Below are 15,130 nucleotides of genomic sequence, written 5' to 3'. Positions count from 1 at the left end.
TCTCCTTGTGGTAAAAGAGGGGGCTTCGTAACTTCTAACACCTCCTTTATAGCTAAAACATGTTTTGAATGCTTATTGCTAACCTAGGACCTATTCCCCTGGAATCACTTGTGTCGACACAGGAGTCCGTGTCGGTATCAGTTTGTGCTACTTGTGCAAATTTGTATGTGACCCAGAGGGGTCCCTGTGGATGAAAGGCAGAACTATTAAAAATCACATCTTCAACAGATTATATTCAGTTTTCTGTATGAGATTCTGTCCAACCTCTTACTGATATGATTCACACTATCATGTAACCTTTCACCCAGTCAGGCTCTTGGTGTCATATTACACCTCTGTGTCTCTAACATGTCTCCCACAGAGGAAGAGTTCCCTGCCACAGACATGTCACACACGTGCACAACCACACCACAGGCACTCCGGGACTTATAGGGGACAGACCCACAGTAAAATCTGTCAGAGGGACACAGATAGGATTTGCCAGTTCACAATCCAGCGCCAGTAACACAATGTCTGTGAACACAAAATGCCCACTGACATGCAGCGCTTTTATAATGCTAATCACACAATTATATAGCACCAAATTCACTGTGGCCCCCCCTGTTTTGCACCCTGATACTTGTTCAGTAGTGGAGGAGGACCAGCGTTGTCTCTGCAGCCTGAGGAGAGAGAGAAAATGGCACTGAGCAGTGTGCTGGCTGACTGAGGAGGAAGCTCCACTCTTCAATGGCGTGTTTCTCCTCAACTTTTATGAGGTAATTTTTTATACTGGCAGGGGTAGGACTGTGCCTCAGCAACTTATGCCCCTTATTTATGCCAGTTTCCATAGGTTTCATGCTGCCCAGGCCCCCCCCCCCCCTGCGCCCTGGAGTGCCTGTGTATGTGTGGGCAACATGGCGCACTGCGCTCCCGCCAGCCGCGCGGTACCTTTAGCCGTCACTTTCTTGATTGAAGATCTGTCTTCTAACACTCACCTGTCTTCTGACTTCTGGCTCTGTGAGGGGGGTGACGGCGTGCTGTGGGAGTGAGCATCTAAGCACGGCTAGCGTTCAGTTCCCTTCAGGAGCTAGTGGTGTCCTGTCAGCCAGAAGCAGAGCCATGAAAATAACCCACCCAAATCTAACTCTCTCTGCACATGTTATATCTGCCCCCCCTGCAGTGCACATGGTTTTGCCCAACTGCTAACAAATTTGCTGCTACGATCAACTCAGAATTAGGCCCTATGTCTGTGTCTCATATGTGTTTGTGGTATGGAAGAGGTTGGGAACAAAGAAGGAAATACAGTAATTCCTTTGTGCTGAACCCCACCATTTTTCTTGGCAGTCCTGACTGTAATGTAGTTTTTTTTTTAAAAACCCAAAACAAAAACAGAACTTTATAGTATGAGACACGAGTCTTTCTGGAGGACCCTCCAATTCTTTTTGATACTTAGGTATTAATGTTCTTGTTTTACATATTTGATGTTGCTGGTAAATGCTATGTATTGTGGAAATTATGACATTGTTAATGTCTATGATCCCGATACAGAAAAAACTGCTCAAGCTGAATGCAAATAATTTGTATGAACCTTTATGATTTATTGAAGTTTCAATAAAAGAAAGTATATAAAAAAAATTTACAAAAACAACAACAGGATTTGTTCTTCAACCATGTTTGATTTCCCCTAGGATTGCCTCCACCATATAAAACTGGGAGCCAGGTCACACTGCAGCCTGCTGCAGCTTACTGCTCAGTACTACCACCTGTCCAGCCTTCTTCAGTGGAGCTCTATAGAGGATCTAAGATAATTTGGTGTCTATAAAGCTGCATTGAACAGAACTGGACAACCTTAGTCCTCAAGCAATGGGAGCTGTGGTATTATCAGACATAAGAAAGACAAAGGGCGATCTGGCACAGGGTTTATCTAGATATGATAGTTTGTGAATTAGAAAGAAACAAACCAAAGTTGGACAGTGTGTTACCCTTGCTAATAGGGAGAAAACAACGTATATAACCGTTTTTTCTTTGGTATGCTGTCCTGGTTGGTGGTGCACCCAGAGCCAGAAAGTACGTAGACTTACAATGGGAGACAACAGAAGGCTGTATGTAGCAAGGTGGTTGCCTTGATCAGGGATGTCTGATAATACTTACAATGGGAGACAACAGAAGGCTCTTGTGTGGGCGCACTCTTAGGAAGAAAGTTGATAATATATGACAATTTGTAAGATGCTTAAGACATAACTTTTAATAACATCGTTAAAACGAAGATACCCTTCCCAAGGATCTATGACAGAAAATACAGATTTGAAAAAATATTAAAATTGTTCTGGTCTCTTTGTTTCAAAGAGTATTTGGAAAGGTTGTAGACATTGAATTGTCATACCCCCATTTCCCCTGACCAGTACAGGGTTTCTGTATTGATGGAACCAGGGGTTGGTCAAGACACAGTTTTTGTAAGGGAAGTCCAAACACTTAGACCGTGAATAAATAGAATGGTAATCAGCAGTCACCACTCTAAGGATTGTACACCTGAATTACATACAAATGCCATAATTGCAAGAAAAATTTCAAGAAAAATTTGTGGGCATCATAAGTCAGTCAAAGAAACTGCTAATAATGTAAACACTATGATGAGAAATTGCAGAATAGAATTAGTGGTGATACTGCTGTTGGTGTGTTTTTATCACATAGAGGAGGAAATTCCTGCTCTACAACACCAGGTATTCGCAGGTAGTCGCCTTTCCTGATACTAACCTGGCCCAACGCTGTTTAGCTTCCAAGATCGGACGAGATCGGGCGCTGACAGCGTGGTATGGTAGTAGAGATTTATGTGTACACCAATGAGAGTGCACCTATATAGGAAATAAGAATTTGAAGAAAACAGAGAGGAGATAGAGAATAGGAAAAAAGTTAGTGGGGCCTTACGAATCACCAATAAGTCAGAGAGCCAGGAAAGCCAAGCAGGTGTGTTAGGATAATGCCTGCTTGGCTTTCCTGGCTCTCTGACTTATTGGTGATTCGTAAGCCCCCACTATCTTGTGGATTCATGCCACAGATAGCAACACTTTAAGGAGATTTACATTAATTTGTTTCCTTCATTACACATGTTATTTTTATTGTGAATATTGTGTTGTGGAGGGGGCCTCTCCTTCATATGAGTGAATTTGTTAGTATCTTTTCTAACTGAGGCCAGGACTGAGTCATTAATAATTTTGTTATCTTTTACATACATAGCATAATTGTTTGGCATCAATGATTGATCTTTCCTCTTGTAAACACTTATATTTTTGCGGCAATTTTGTCTTTCTTATAGGGACAACTCTCTCATGTCCTTTTTTGTGTTTATTTCTCATGTTTTTTGCTCTGTGAAATTTATTTACCAAAGCTTCATATTATCTATATTTCACAATTGACACAGGGTGCCCTTATTTGCACTCCATCTAATACTGAGTGAATTTGTTCCTATTATATCTCATATTTTCTACTGTGTTAAGTAGCAAATTATTCTTTCATCACATTTGGAAGATCTAGTCTTCATTAATTTCATTGTAGCAGCAAAAGCCCTGTATTATTCTGTTAAAGTTATCAGCTTAAATATACGCATTATCCAATCAACCGGTTATTATATTCTTTACTCACTAATTTCGTGGACTCTCATTCATGATTCCCGGAACATTGTACCACAATAGTGGGAATTTTTGAACCGGGTCTAACGTGAAAAGCAGATCCACATATTTTCACTAACTTTTTTCCTATTCTCTATCTCCTCTCTGTTTTCTTCAAATTCTTATTTCCTATATAGGTGCACTCTCATTGGTGTACACATAAATCTCTACTACCATACCACGCTGTCAGCGCTTGATCTTGTCCGATCTTGGAAGCTAAACAGCGTTGGGCCAGGTTAGTATCAGGAAAGGCGACTACCTGCGAATACCTGGTGTCGTAGAGCAGGAATTTCCTCCTCTATGTGATAAAAACACACCAACAGCAGTATCACCACTAATTCTATTCTGCAATTTCTCATCATAGTGTTTACATTATTAGCAGTTTCTTTGACTGACTTATGATGCCCACAAATTTTTCTTGAAATTTTCTTGAAATTTTTCTAGCAATTATGGCATTTGTATGTAATTCAGGTGTACAATCCTTAGAGTGGTGACTGCTGATTACCATTCTATTTATTCACGGTCTAAGTGTTTGGACTTCCCTTACAAAAACTGTGTCTTGACCAACCCCTGGTTCCATCAATACAGAAACCCTGTACTGGTCAGGGGAAATGGGGGTATGACAATTCAATGTCTACAACCTTTCCAAATACTCTTTGAAACAAAGAGACCAGAACAATTTTAATATTTTTTCAAATCTGTATTTTCTGTCATAGATCCTTGGGAAGGGTATCTTCGTTTTAACGATGTTATTAAAAGTTATGTCTTAAGCATCTTACAAATTGTCATATATTATCAACTTTCTTCCTAAGAGTGCGCCCACACAAGAGCCTTCTGTTGTCTCCCATTGTAAGTATTATCAGACATCCCTGATCAAGTCAACCACCTTGCTACATACAGTATACTCTGTTCATCAACTGGTCTAGTTGCATTGCTGGTATCTTGCAACTCAAGGTATGTGAAGTCAGAATCCAAGAGAAGTCCATAATAGTCAAAGGCAATTTTCATTTTGTCTTGTGGTCTTTGTTGGCAATATCTATAGTATTATTTAGGTGACCTGGATCACAATGCAAAGTGCAATTATTTGCTGTACAAAATCTTAAGCTATTCACAAGTCCTATTTTTTCAGCAACCAGTCAGATTCTTTCTATAATTTTCTAGAGTGCAATAGAGAAATTATAGCTAGAATCTGATTGGTTGATATTGGCAACACCCCAACTTTTCATTTTTTAGAGGCATTGGTAAATCTAGCCCTTAGATTTGATAGGAGTGTACCCAAACATACAAAGCAGACAGTATTTACAGGAGTGTACCCAAACATACAAAAGCAGACATAAATGTATTTGCACCCACTGCATTGCAGCATGGTTTGTTCCAAATACTGTAGAAAGCTATTTGCTTTCTATACTGTGCTCCCAACCCAGAATCAGCCCCATGCTGTCCCAAGAGTCGTCAACCACTAAGTCATTCTCTGTGTCAACCCAACTTTTAGTGTGAGGCTGGGAATGCGCTATCAAATAGCTAAGCCACATGGCAGAAAGTCAGTTGTAGTTGGTGGTGTGGAAAGTGCATGTGGTAGTTTACGGTAGAACCATTATCAGCCACCAATGTAAGCAGCCATTGTGTGTGATATGGTTCCAGCGATAAGAGCCAACGAAAGCTAGAGACATTAAAAATAATGAAGTCAATGTAGGAAATGTAACAGTCAACTGCTGGCCTCCAGATTGTCCTTCACCATTTATATAAACCAAACCCTGTTCAGGTTTTGGTTCTGGAGATGGTTTTTGCTATTGTTGCCGGGCTAATTACATCAAAGTCAAAAGATTTAGTTGCACCAGGGACGTATTAGGAGTGAATGGGGCCTGTGTGCAGTCTCCTTCTGGGCCCCCTCCTCTCCAGTGATTTGTACAGCGCAGCCAGTGCCCACACGGGTCTCTGGGCAGGTATAAGAGGACATGGGTGAAGAGTGTGGATTGTGGTCATCCCTGGACAGCACACCCTGCACCCATTTTATTATATATATATATATATATATATATATATATATATATGCCATTGCCTTGCATTTTTGGTGAGTGATTGTGCTGCATGACCATCAGCGTGTTCCTTAGTATCTTGGGCTTTTTCATAAATCCTCTCACCTACATATTGTAGTTCTCATATGGTTCAGCCATAGGCTCACTTTACTCTGTAGTGGCTTCCCCTCGGAGTGCGCTCAGTATCAGTAATGTATAAGTCCTCCATATACTAGGAGGGGAAAGGGCTAGCTCATATTCCCAATGAGCCAAAACTGCTACTGCAAAATGTGTTAGGATAATAGTAAATTTGTTGTTGCATCAACTATTTACGACTGTTTCACTCATTTATTTGCATGTTACAGTATTCACTACATGTTTGGAATTTTTCCACTTTCTCCAGGTTTTCATTGAAAGGAAACTCAAGGAATTGGCTTAGAATAGATGAAATAACTGGGGATATATACACTAATCTGCAAGTGGACCGTGAGATACAGAACCACTACCAGGTGGAAGTAATTGCCAGAGAATTAAGTAAGCTACACAACAGTACTCGGTTATCTATCTGTCTATCTATCTATCTATCTATCTATCTATCTATCTATCTATCTATCTATCTCAAGACACACACACACACACACACACACACACACACACACACACACACACACACACACACACACGATAGATAGATAGATAGATAGATAGATAGATAGATAGATAGATAGATAGATAGATAGATAGATAGATAGATAGATAGGAAAATAGCACTCGCAAGAATAAAATTTAATAATTCATTTAGACAATTTAATGTTCTTTGTGCAAGTAATTTATATGTGTATTATAATGTATATGCTCATTTGATCTCCAATGAATGTCTGGAAAATTAACATAGAAACATAGAATTTGATGACAGATAATAACCACATGGCCCATATAGTCTGTCCTTAGGGTTAGGGTATTAGGGTTAGGTTAGGGACTTGAGTTAGGGTATTAGGGTTAGTTTTGGGCTTTGGGTTAGGGATTTAGGTATTAGGGATAGGTTGCAACTTTTACCTAATATATTGGATGTGTATCTTGGATCCCTTGACTATGCTAGTTTAGCAGCCAGATTCTCAGCTAATTAAGTCATTGGCACAAATTCATATCACCATACAATACTTTCAAAAGTTCCCTGTTTAAGCTGCCTTTTTAGTGGAGTCTTGGGCCAGAACTAGAAATGATATGTTATTCATGGATGCTAAAATGTCTTTCCTTTCTCAGAATAAACTGAAAAATTAAATAAATAAATAAATAAATAAAAAATATTCCTGCCTAACAAAACAGTTTGCACAAAGACCTCTGAAAGTGGAAGTCCTCCTGACTCCTGCCTGGAACCTGGGATATGCTATGGACACAATTTTTCCTCTCTAGCAACTCTTGATCTTGCTCCCTATCTGATCCCTGGTATTCAGCATCATATTCATAGGCGTGCGCAGCACATTTTATTAGGGGGTGCACCGTCGGAGGGGTGTGTCTAGCACCGCCTTTTGGGCGTGTCTAGCACCATCTATTGACGGTCAGCGCAATATAAAACATCCACCCTTGTACCAATCCTAATAAAGCAGATACATTGTCAGATGTTGTGGTGTGCACCAAACAAAAACCCCTGATGGCACTCACTGCAATTACAGTGCTCCTCCTCAGCCTGGTCTGGCTCCCCCTCTCTTTCCCCTGCAAGCTGCAGCAGCTTACTTACAAGTCAGTCACTCACTGACAGTCGCAGACTAGTACTGCTGCTGCTGGAAAAACTAGTGACGTGTCAATGCTGCTGCCGACCGCCTACCAGTATTGAATTTGTCTTCCTAAGAGGAACACTGGCTGCATGCTGCTCCTCATCAGTGGCTGGCGTTGGCACAGCATAGAAGGAGAGAGGTGGGCATGTGGTGGGTGGGCATGCGAGCAGCATGACGTAATCACATCACGCTGTTTTTGTACATGGAGGTGGAGCCGGGAGTTTGAAAGCCGGTGGCAGTGGCACCCTTGATTAACCCAGGCATCCGGTCAGTAATGCAGTCCTGACAGGGTGCAGCGCAGAGGGGACAGTAATCAGCCTGCTCGGCAATCACTGCATCAGGCATGTGAGATCGGGTGCCAGACATTAGGGGGTGCCTGTGCGCACCAGGCACCCCCCCTGCGCACACCTATGATCATATTCCTTATCTAGGATAAACAGAGGTGTCAGGAGTATTGCACCAAGTCACTTCCATCTCAGGTTGATTCTAAAGGCCCTCAAAGAAAGTATTCCATGGGAGTAACTTGGGTCGATAATCCAGGCATGATGGAAGCATGAATACATTTATATCCACACTGTCAGGAACCTGCATTCTCCATCGCATCACTTACTGTGGAACTACAGGTTCCAGCAGTTCAGTTCAGTTCCAGTTTTCAGTCTACTGCAGCCTGGAGTACACAGTGCTTCTAGTTAACAGCATTTACTCCCGGTGCACTACTGAGCCCAGCCAGCAATCAGCAGAGCATTGCAGAATTACTCTCCTGATGAATCATTAACTTCAGCTAACTCACAGCTGATCTGAACACCCAATCCAGCGGGGTGTGTTCTCACAGAGATGCAACATTCAATCATCACAGACCAAGGGGTATAAACTAGAGATGAGCGGGTTCGGTTCCTCGGAATCCGAACCCGCCCGAACTTCATGTTTTTTTTCACGGGTCCGAGCGACTCGGATCTTCCCGCCTTGCTCGGTTAACCCGAGCGCGCCCGAACGTCATCATGACGCTGTCGGATTCTCGCGAGACTCGGATTCTATATAAGGAGCCGCGCGTCGCCGCCATTTTCACACGTGCATTGAGATTGATAGGGAGAGGACGTGGCTGGCGTCCTCTCCATTTAGATTAGAAGAGAGAGAGTGAGATTGATTTGAGACAGAGACACTTGATTTACTGGAGCTTAGGAGTACTGTAGAGAGTGCAGAGTTTAGTAGTGACTGACCACAGTGACCACCAGACAGTGCAGTTTTATTTAATATAATCCGTTCTCTGCCTGAAAAAAACGATACACAGTGACTCAGTCACATACCATATCTGTGTGCACTGCTCAGCCCAGTGTGCTGCATCATCTATGTATATATCTGACTGTGCTCACACAGCTTATAATTGTGGGGCAGACTGGGGAGCAGTGCCAGTTATAGGTTATAGCAGGAGCCAGGAGTACATATTATTAAAATTAAACAGTGCACACTTTTGCTGCAGGAGTGCCACTGCCAGTGTGACTGACCAGTGACCTGACCACACTGACCACCAGTATAGTTAGTAGTATACTATATTGTGATTGCCTGAAAAAGTTAAACACTCGTCGTGTGACTTGTGTGGTGTTTTTTTTTTATTCTATAAAAAACTCATTCTGCTGACAGACAGTGTCCAGCAGGTCCGTCATTATATAATATATACCTGTCCGGCTGCAGTAGTGATATATATATATTTTTTATATCATTATTTATCATCCAGTCGCAGCAGACACAGTACGGTAGTTCACGGCTGTAGCTACCTCTGTGTCGGCACTCGGCAGTCCGTCCATAATTGTATACCACCTACCCGTGTTTTTTTTTTCTTTCTTCTTTATACATACATACTACATCTCTTTATCAACCAGTCTATATTAGCAGCAGACACAGTACAGTAGTCCACGGCTGTAGCTACCTCTGTGTCGGCACTCGGCAGTCCATCCATAATTGTATACCACCTACCCGTGGTTTTTTTTTCTTTCTTCTTTATACATACATACTACATCTCTTTATCAACCAGTCTATATTAGCAGCAGACACAGTACAGTACGGTAGTCCACGGCTGTAGCTACCTCTGTGTCGGCACTCGGCAGTCCGTCCATAATTGTATACCACCTACCCGTGGTTTTTTTTTCTTTCTTCTTTATACATACATACTACATCTCTTTATCAACCAGTCTATATTAGCAGCAGACACAGTACAGTAGTCCACGGCTGTAGCTACCTCTGTGTCGGCACTCTGCAATCCATCCATAATTGTATACCACCTACCCGTGTTTTTTTTTTCTTTCTTCTTTATACATACATACTACATCTCTTTATCAACCAGTCTATATTAGCAGCAGACACAGTACAGTACGGTAGTCCACGGCTGTAGCTACCTCTGTGTCGGCACTCGGCAGTCCGTCCATAATTGTATACCACCTACCCGTGGTTTTTTTTTCTTTCTTCTTTATACATACATACTACATCTCTTTATCAACCAGTCTATATTAGCAGCAGACACAGTACAGTAGTCCACGGCTGTAGCTACCTCTGTGTCGGCACTCGGCAGTCCATCCATAATTGTATACCACCTACCCGTGGTTTTTTTTTCTTTCTTCTTTATACATACATACTACATCTCTTTATCAACCAGTCTATATTAGCAGCAGACACAGTACAGTACGGTAGTCCACGGCTGTAGCTACCTCTGTGTCGGCACTCGGCAGTCCGTCCATAATTGTATACCACCTACCCGTGGTTTTTTTTTCTTTCTTCTTTATACATACTACATCTCATTATCATCCAGTCTATATTAGCAGCAGACACAGTACAGTACGGTAGTCCACGGCTGTAGCTACCTCTGTGTCGGCACTCGGCAGTCCGTCCATAATTGTATACCACCTACCCGTGTTTTTTTTTTCTTTCTTCTTTATGCATACTACATCTCATTATCAACCAGTCTATATTAGCAGCAGACACAGTACGGTAGTCCACGGCTGTAGCTACCTCTGTGTCGGCACTCGGCAGTCCGTCCATAATTGTATACCACCTACCCGTGTTTTTTTTTTTCTTTCTTCTTTATACATACTACATCTCATTATCAACCAGTCTATATTAGCAGCAGACACAGTACGGTAGTCCACGGCTGTAGCTACCTCTGTGTCGGCACTCGGCAGTCCATCCATAATTGTATACCACCTACCCGTGGTTTTTTTTTCTTTCTTCTTTATACATACATACTACATCTCATTATCATCCAGTCTATATTAGCAGCAGACACAGTACAGTACAATAGTCCACGGCTGTAGCTACCTCTGTGTCGGCACTCGGCAGTCCATCCATAATTGTATACTAGTATCCATCCATCTCCATTGTTTACCTGAGGTGCCTTTTAGTTGTGCCTATTAAAATATGGAGAACAAAAATGTTGAGGTTCCAAAATTAGGGAAAGATCAAGATCCACTTCCACCTCGTGCTGAAGCTGCTGCCACTAGTCATGGCCGAGACGATGAAATGCCAGCAACGTCGTCTGCCAAGGCCGATGCCCAATGTCATAGTACAGAGCATGTCAAATCCAAAACACCAAATATCAGTAAAAAAAGGACTCCAAAACCTAAAATAAAATTGTCGGAGGAGAAGCGTAAACTTGCCAATATACCATTTACCACACGGAGTGGCAAGGAACGGCTGAGGCCCTGGCCTATGTTCATGGCTAGTGGTTCAGCTTCACATGAGGATGGAAGCACTCAGCCTCTCGCTAGAAAACTGAAAAGACTCAAGCTGGCAAAAGCACCGCAAAGAACTGTGCGTTCTTCGAAATCCCAAATCCACAAGGAGAGTCCAATTGTGTCGGTTGCGATGCCTGACCTTCCCAACACTGGACGTGAAGAGCATGCGCCTTCCACCATTTGCACGCCCCCTGCAAGTGCTGGAAGGAGCACCCGCAGTCCAGTTCCTGATAGTCAGATTGAAGATGTCAGTGTTGAAGTACACCAGGATGAGGAGGATATGGGTGTTGCTGGCGCTGGGGAGGAAATTGACCAGGAGGATTCTGATGGTGAGGTGGTTTGTTTAAGTCAGGCACCCGGGGAGACACCTGTTGTCCGTGGGAGGAATATGGCCGTTGACTTGCCTGGTGAAAATACCAAAAAAATCAGCTCTTCGGTGTGGAAGTATTTCACCAGAAATGCGGACAACATTTGTCAAGCCGTGTGTTCCCTTTGTCAAGCTGTAATAAGTAGGGGTAAGGACGTTAACCACCTCGGAACATCCTCCCTTATACGTCACCTGCAGCGCATTCATAATAAGTCAGTGACAAGTTCAAAAACTTTGGGCGACAGCGGAAGCAGTCCACTGACCAGTAAATCCCTTCCTCTTGTAACCAAGCTCACGCAAACCACCCCACCAACTCCCTCAGTGTCAATTTCCTCCTTCCCCAGGAATGCCAATAGTCCTGCAGGCCATGTCACTGGCAATTCTGACGAGTCCTCTCCTGCCTGGGATTCCTCCGATGCATCCTTGCGTGTAACGCCTACTGCTGCTGGCGCTGCTGTTGTTGCTGCTGGGAGTCGATGGTCATCCCAGAGGGGAAGTCGTAAGCCCACTTGTACTACTTCCAGTAAGCAATTGACTGTCCAACAGTCCTTTGCGAGGAAGATGAAATATCACAGCAGTCATCCTGCTGCAAAGCGGATAACTGAGGCCTTGACAACTATGTTGGTGTTAGACGTGCGTCCGGTATCCGCCGTTAGTTCACAGGGAACTAGACAATTTATTGAGGCAGTGTGCCCCCGTTACCAAATACCATCTAGGTTCCACTTCTGTAGGCAGGCGATACCGAGAATGTACACGGACGTCAGAAAAAGACTCACCAGTGTCCTAAAAAATGCAGTTGTACCCAATGTCCACTTAACCACGGACATGTGGACAAGTGGAGCAGGGCAGGGTCAGGACTATATGACTGTGACAGCCCACTGGGTAGATGTATGGACTCCCGCCGCAAGAACAGCAGCGGCGGCACCAGTAGCAGCATCTCGCAAACGCCAACTCTTTCCTAGGCAGGCTACGCTTTGTATCACCGCTTTCCAGAATACGCACACAGCTAAAAACCTCTTACGGCAACTGAGGAAGATCATCGCAGAATGGCTTACCCCAATTGGACTCTCCTGTGGATTTGTGGCATCGGACAACGCCAGCAATATTGTGTGTGCATTAAATATGGGCAAATTCCAGCACGTCCCATGTTTTGCACATACCTTGAATTTGGTGGTGCAGAATTTTTTAAAAAACGACAGGGGCGTGCAAGAGATGCTGTCGGTGGCCAGAAGAATTGCGGGACACTTTCGGCGTACAGGCACCACGTACAGAAGACTGGAGCACCACCAAAAACTACTGAACCTGCCCTGCCATCATCTGAAGCAAGAAGTGGTAACGAGGTGGAATTCAACCCTCTATATGCTTCAGAGGTTGGAGGAGCAGCAAAAGGCCATTCAAGCCTATACAATTGAGCACGATATAGGAGGTGGAATGCACCTGTCTCAAGTGCAGTGGAGAATGATTTCAACGTTGTGCAAGGTTCTGATGCCCTTTGAACTTGCCACACGTGAAGTCAGTTCAGACACTGCCAGCCTGAGTCAGGTCATTCCCCTCATCAGGCTTTTGCAGAAGAAGCTGGAGACATTGAAGGAGGAGCTAACACGGAGCGATTCCGCTAGGCATGTGGGACTTGTGGATGGAGCCCTTAATTCGCTTAACAAGGATTCACGGGTGGTCAATCTGTTGAAATCAGAGCACTACATTTTGGCCACCGTGCTCGATTCTAGATTTAAAACCTACCTTGGATCTCTCTTTCCGGCAGACACAAGTCTGCTGGGGTTGAAAGACCTGCTGGTGAGAAAATTGTCAAGTCAAGCGGAACGCGACCTGTCAACATCTCCTCCTTCACATTCTCCCGCAACTGGGGGTGCGAGGAAAAGGCTCAGAATTCCGAGCCCACCCGCTGGCGGTGATGCAGGGCAGTCTGGAGCGACTGCTGATGCTGACATCTGGTCCGGACTGAAGGACCTGACAACGATTACGGACATGTCGTCTACTGTCACTGCATATGATTCTCTCAACATTGAAAGAATGGTGGAGGATTATATGAGTGACCGCATCCAAGTAGGCACGTCACACAGTCCGTACTTATACTGGCAGGAAAAAGAGGCAATTTGGAGGCCCTTGCACAAACTGGCTTTATTCTACCTAAGTTGCCCTCCCACAAGTGTGTACTCCGAAAGAGTGTTTAGTGCCGCCGCTCACCTTGTCAGCAATCGGCGTACGAGGTTACATCCAGAAAATGTGGAGAAGATGATGTTCATTAAAATGAATTATAATCAATTCCTCCGCGGAGACATTGACCAGCAGCAATTGCCTCCACAAAGTACACAGGGAGCTGAGATGGTGGATTCCAGTGGGGACGAATTGATAATCTGTGAGGAGGGGGATGTACACGGTGATATATCGGAGGATGATGATGAGGTGGACATCTTGCCTCTGTAGAGCCAGTTTGTGCAAGGAGAGATTAATTGCTTCTTTTTTGGGGGGGGTCCAAACCAACCCGTCATATCAGTCACAGTCGTGTGGCAGACCCTGTCACTGAAATGATGGGTTGGTTAAAGTGTGCATGTCCTGTTTATACAACATAAGGGTGGGTGGGAGGGCCCAAGGACAATTCCATCTTGCACCTCTTTTTTCTTTTATTTTTCTTTGCGTCATGTGCTGTTTGGGGAGGGTTTTTTGGAAGGGCCATCCTGCGTGACACTGCAGTGCCACTCCTAGATGGGCCCGGTGTTTGTGTCGGCCACTAGGGTCGCTTATCTTACTCACACAGTCAGCTACCTCATTGCGCCTCTTTTTTTCTTTGCGTCATGTGCTGTTTGGGGAGGGTTTTTTGGAAGGGCCATCCTGCGTGACACTGCAGTGCCACTCCTAGATGGGCCCGGTGTTTGTGTCGGCCACTAGGGTCGCTTATCTTACTCACACAGTCAGCTACCTCATTGCGCCTCTTTTTTTCTTTGCGTCATGTGCTGTTTGGGGAGGGTTTTTTGGAAGGGCCATCCTGCGTGACACTGCAGTGCCACTCCTAGATGGGCCCGGTGTTTGTGTCGGCCACTAGGGTCGCTTATCTTACTCACACAGTCAGCTACCTCATTGCGCCTCTTTTTTTCTTTGCGTCATGTGCTGTTTGGGGAGGGTTTTTTGGAAGGGACATCCTGCGTGACACTGCAGTGCCACTCCTAGATGGGCCCGGTGTTTGTGTCGGCCACTATGGTCGCTTATCTTACTCACACAGTCAGCTACCTCATTGCGCCTCTTTTTTTCTTTGCGTCATGTGCTGTTTGGGGAGGGTTTTTTGGAAGGGACATCCTGCGTGACACTGCAGTGCCACTCCTAGATGGGCCCGGTGTTTGTGTCGGCCACTAGGGTCGCTTATCTTACTCACACAGCGACCTCGGTGCAAATTTTAGGACTAAAAATAATATTGTGAGGTGTGAGGTATTCAGAATAGACTGAAAATGAGTGTAAATTATGGTTTTTGAGGTTAATAATACTTTGGGATCAAAATGACCCCCAAATTCTATGATTTAAGCTGTTTTTTAGGGTTTTTTGAAAAAAACACCCGAATCCAAAACACACCCGAATCCGACAAAAAAAATTCGGT

General features: G+C 44.0%; 1 protein-coding gene and 2 pseudogenes across 1 annotated transcript in view; 2 read left to right on the top strand and 1 right to left on the bottom strand.

Annotated features, from left to right (window-relative positions):
* CDH17 (cadherin 17) overlaps nt 1–15,130 on the top strand; it is a gene marked incomplete at its 5' end in the record, with an annotated part of 140,564 nt that overhangs the window by 105,592 nt on the left and 19,842 nt on the right. The window contains one exon of the mRNA XM_063924109.1: nt 6,063–6,193. Within this exon, the coding sequence (XP_063780179.1) occupies nt 6,063–6,193 (131 nt within the window). The remainder of the gene's footprint in view (nt 1–6,062; nt 6,194–15,130) is intronic.
* Nucleotides 2,685–2,803, bottom strand: LOC134930236 (5S ribosomal RNA; annotated as a pseudogene).
* On the top strand, nt 3,810–3,928 carry LOC134931557 (5S ribosomal RNA; annotated as a pseudogene).

The sequence above is a fragment of the Pseudophryne corroboree genome, chromosome 5 (assembly GCF_028390025.1).
Source record: "Pseudophryne corroboree isolate aPseCor3 chromosome 5, aPseCor3.hap2, whole genome shotgun sequence".
NCBI lineage: Eukaryota > Metazoa > Chordata > Amphibia > Anura > Myobatrachidae > Pseudophryne > Pseudophryne corroboree.
This window is presented reverse-complemented; position numbering and strand designations above follow the sequence as displayed.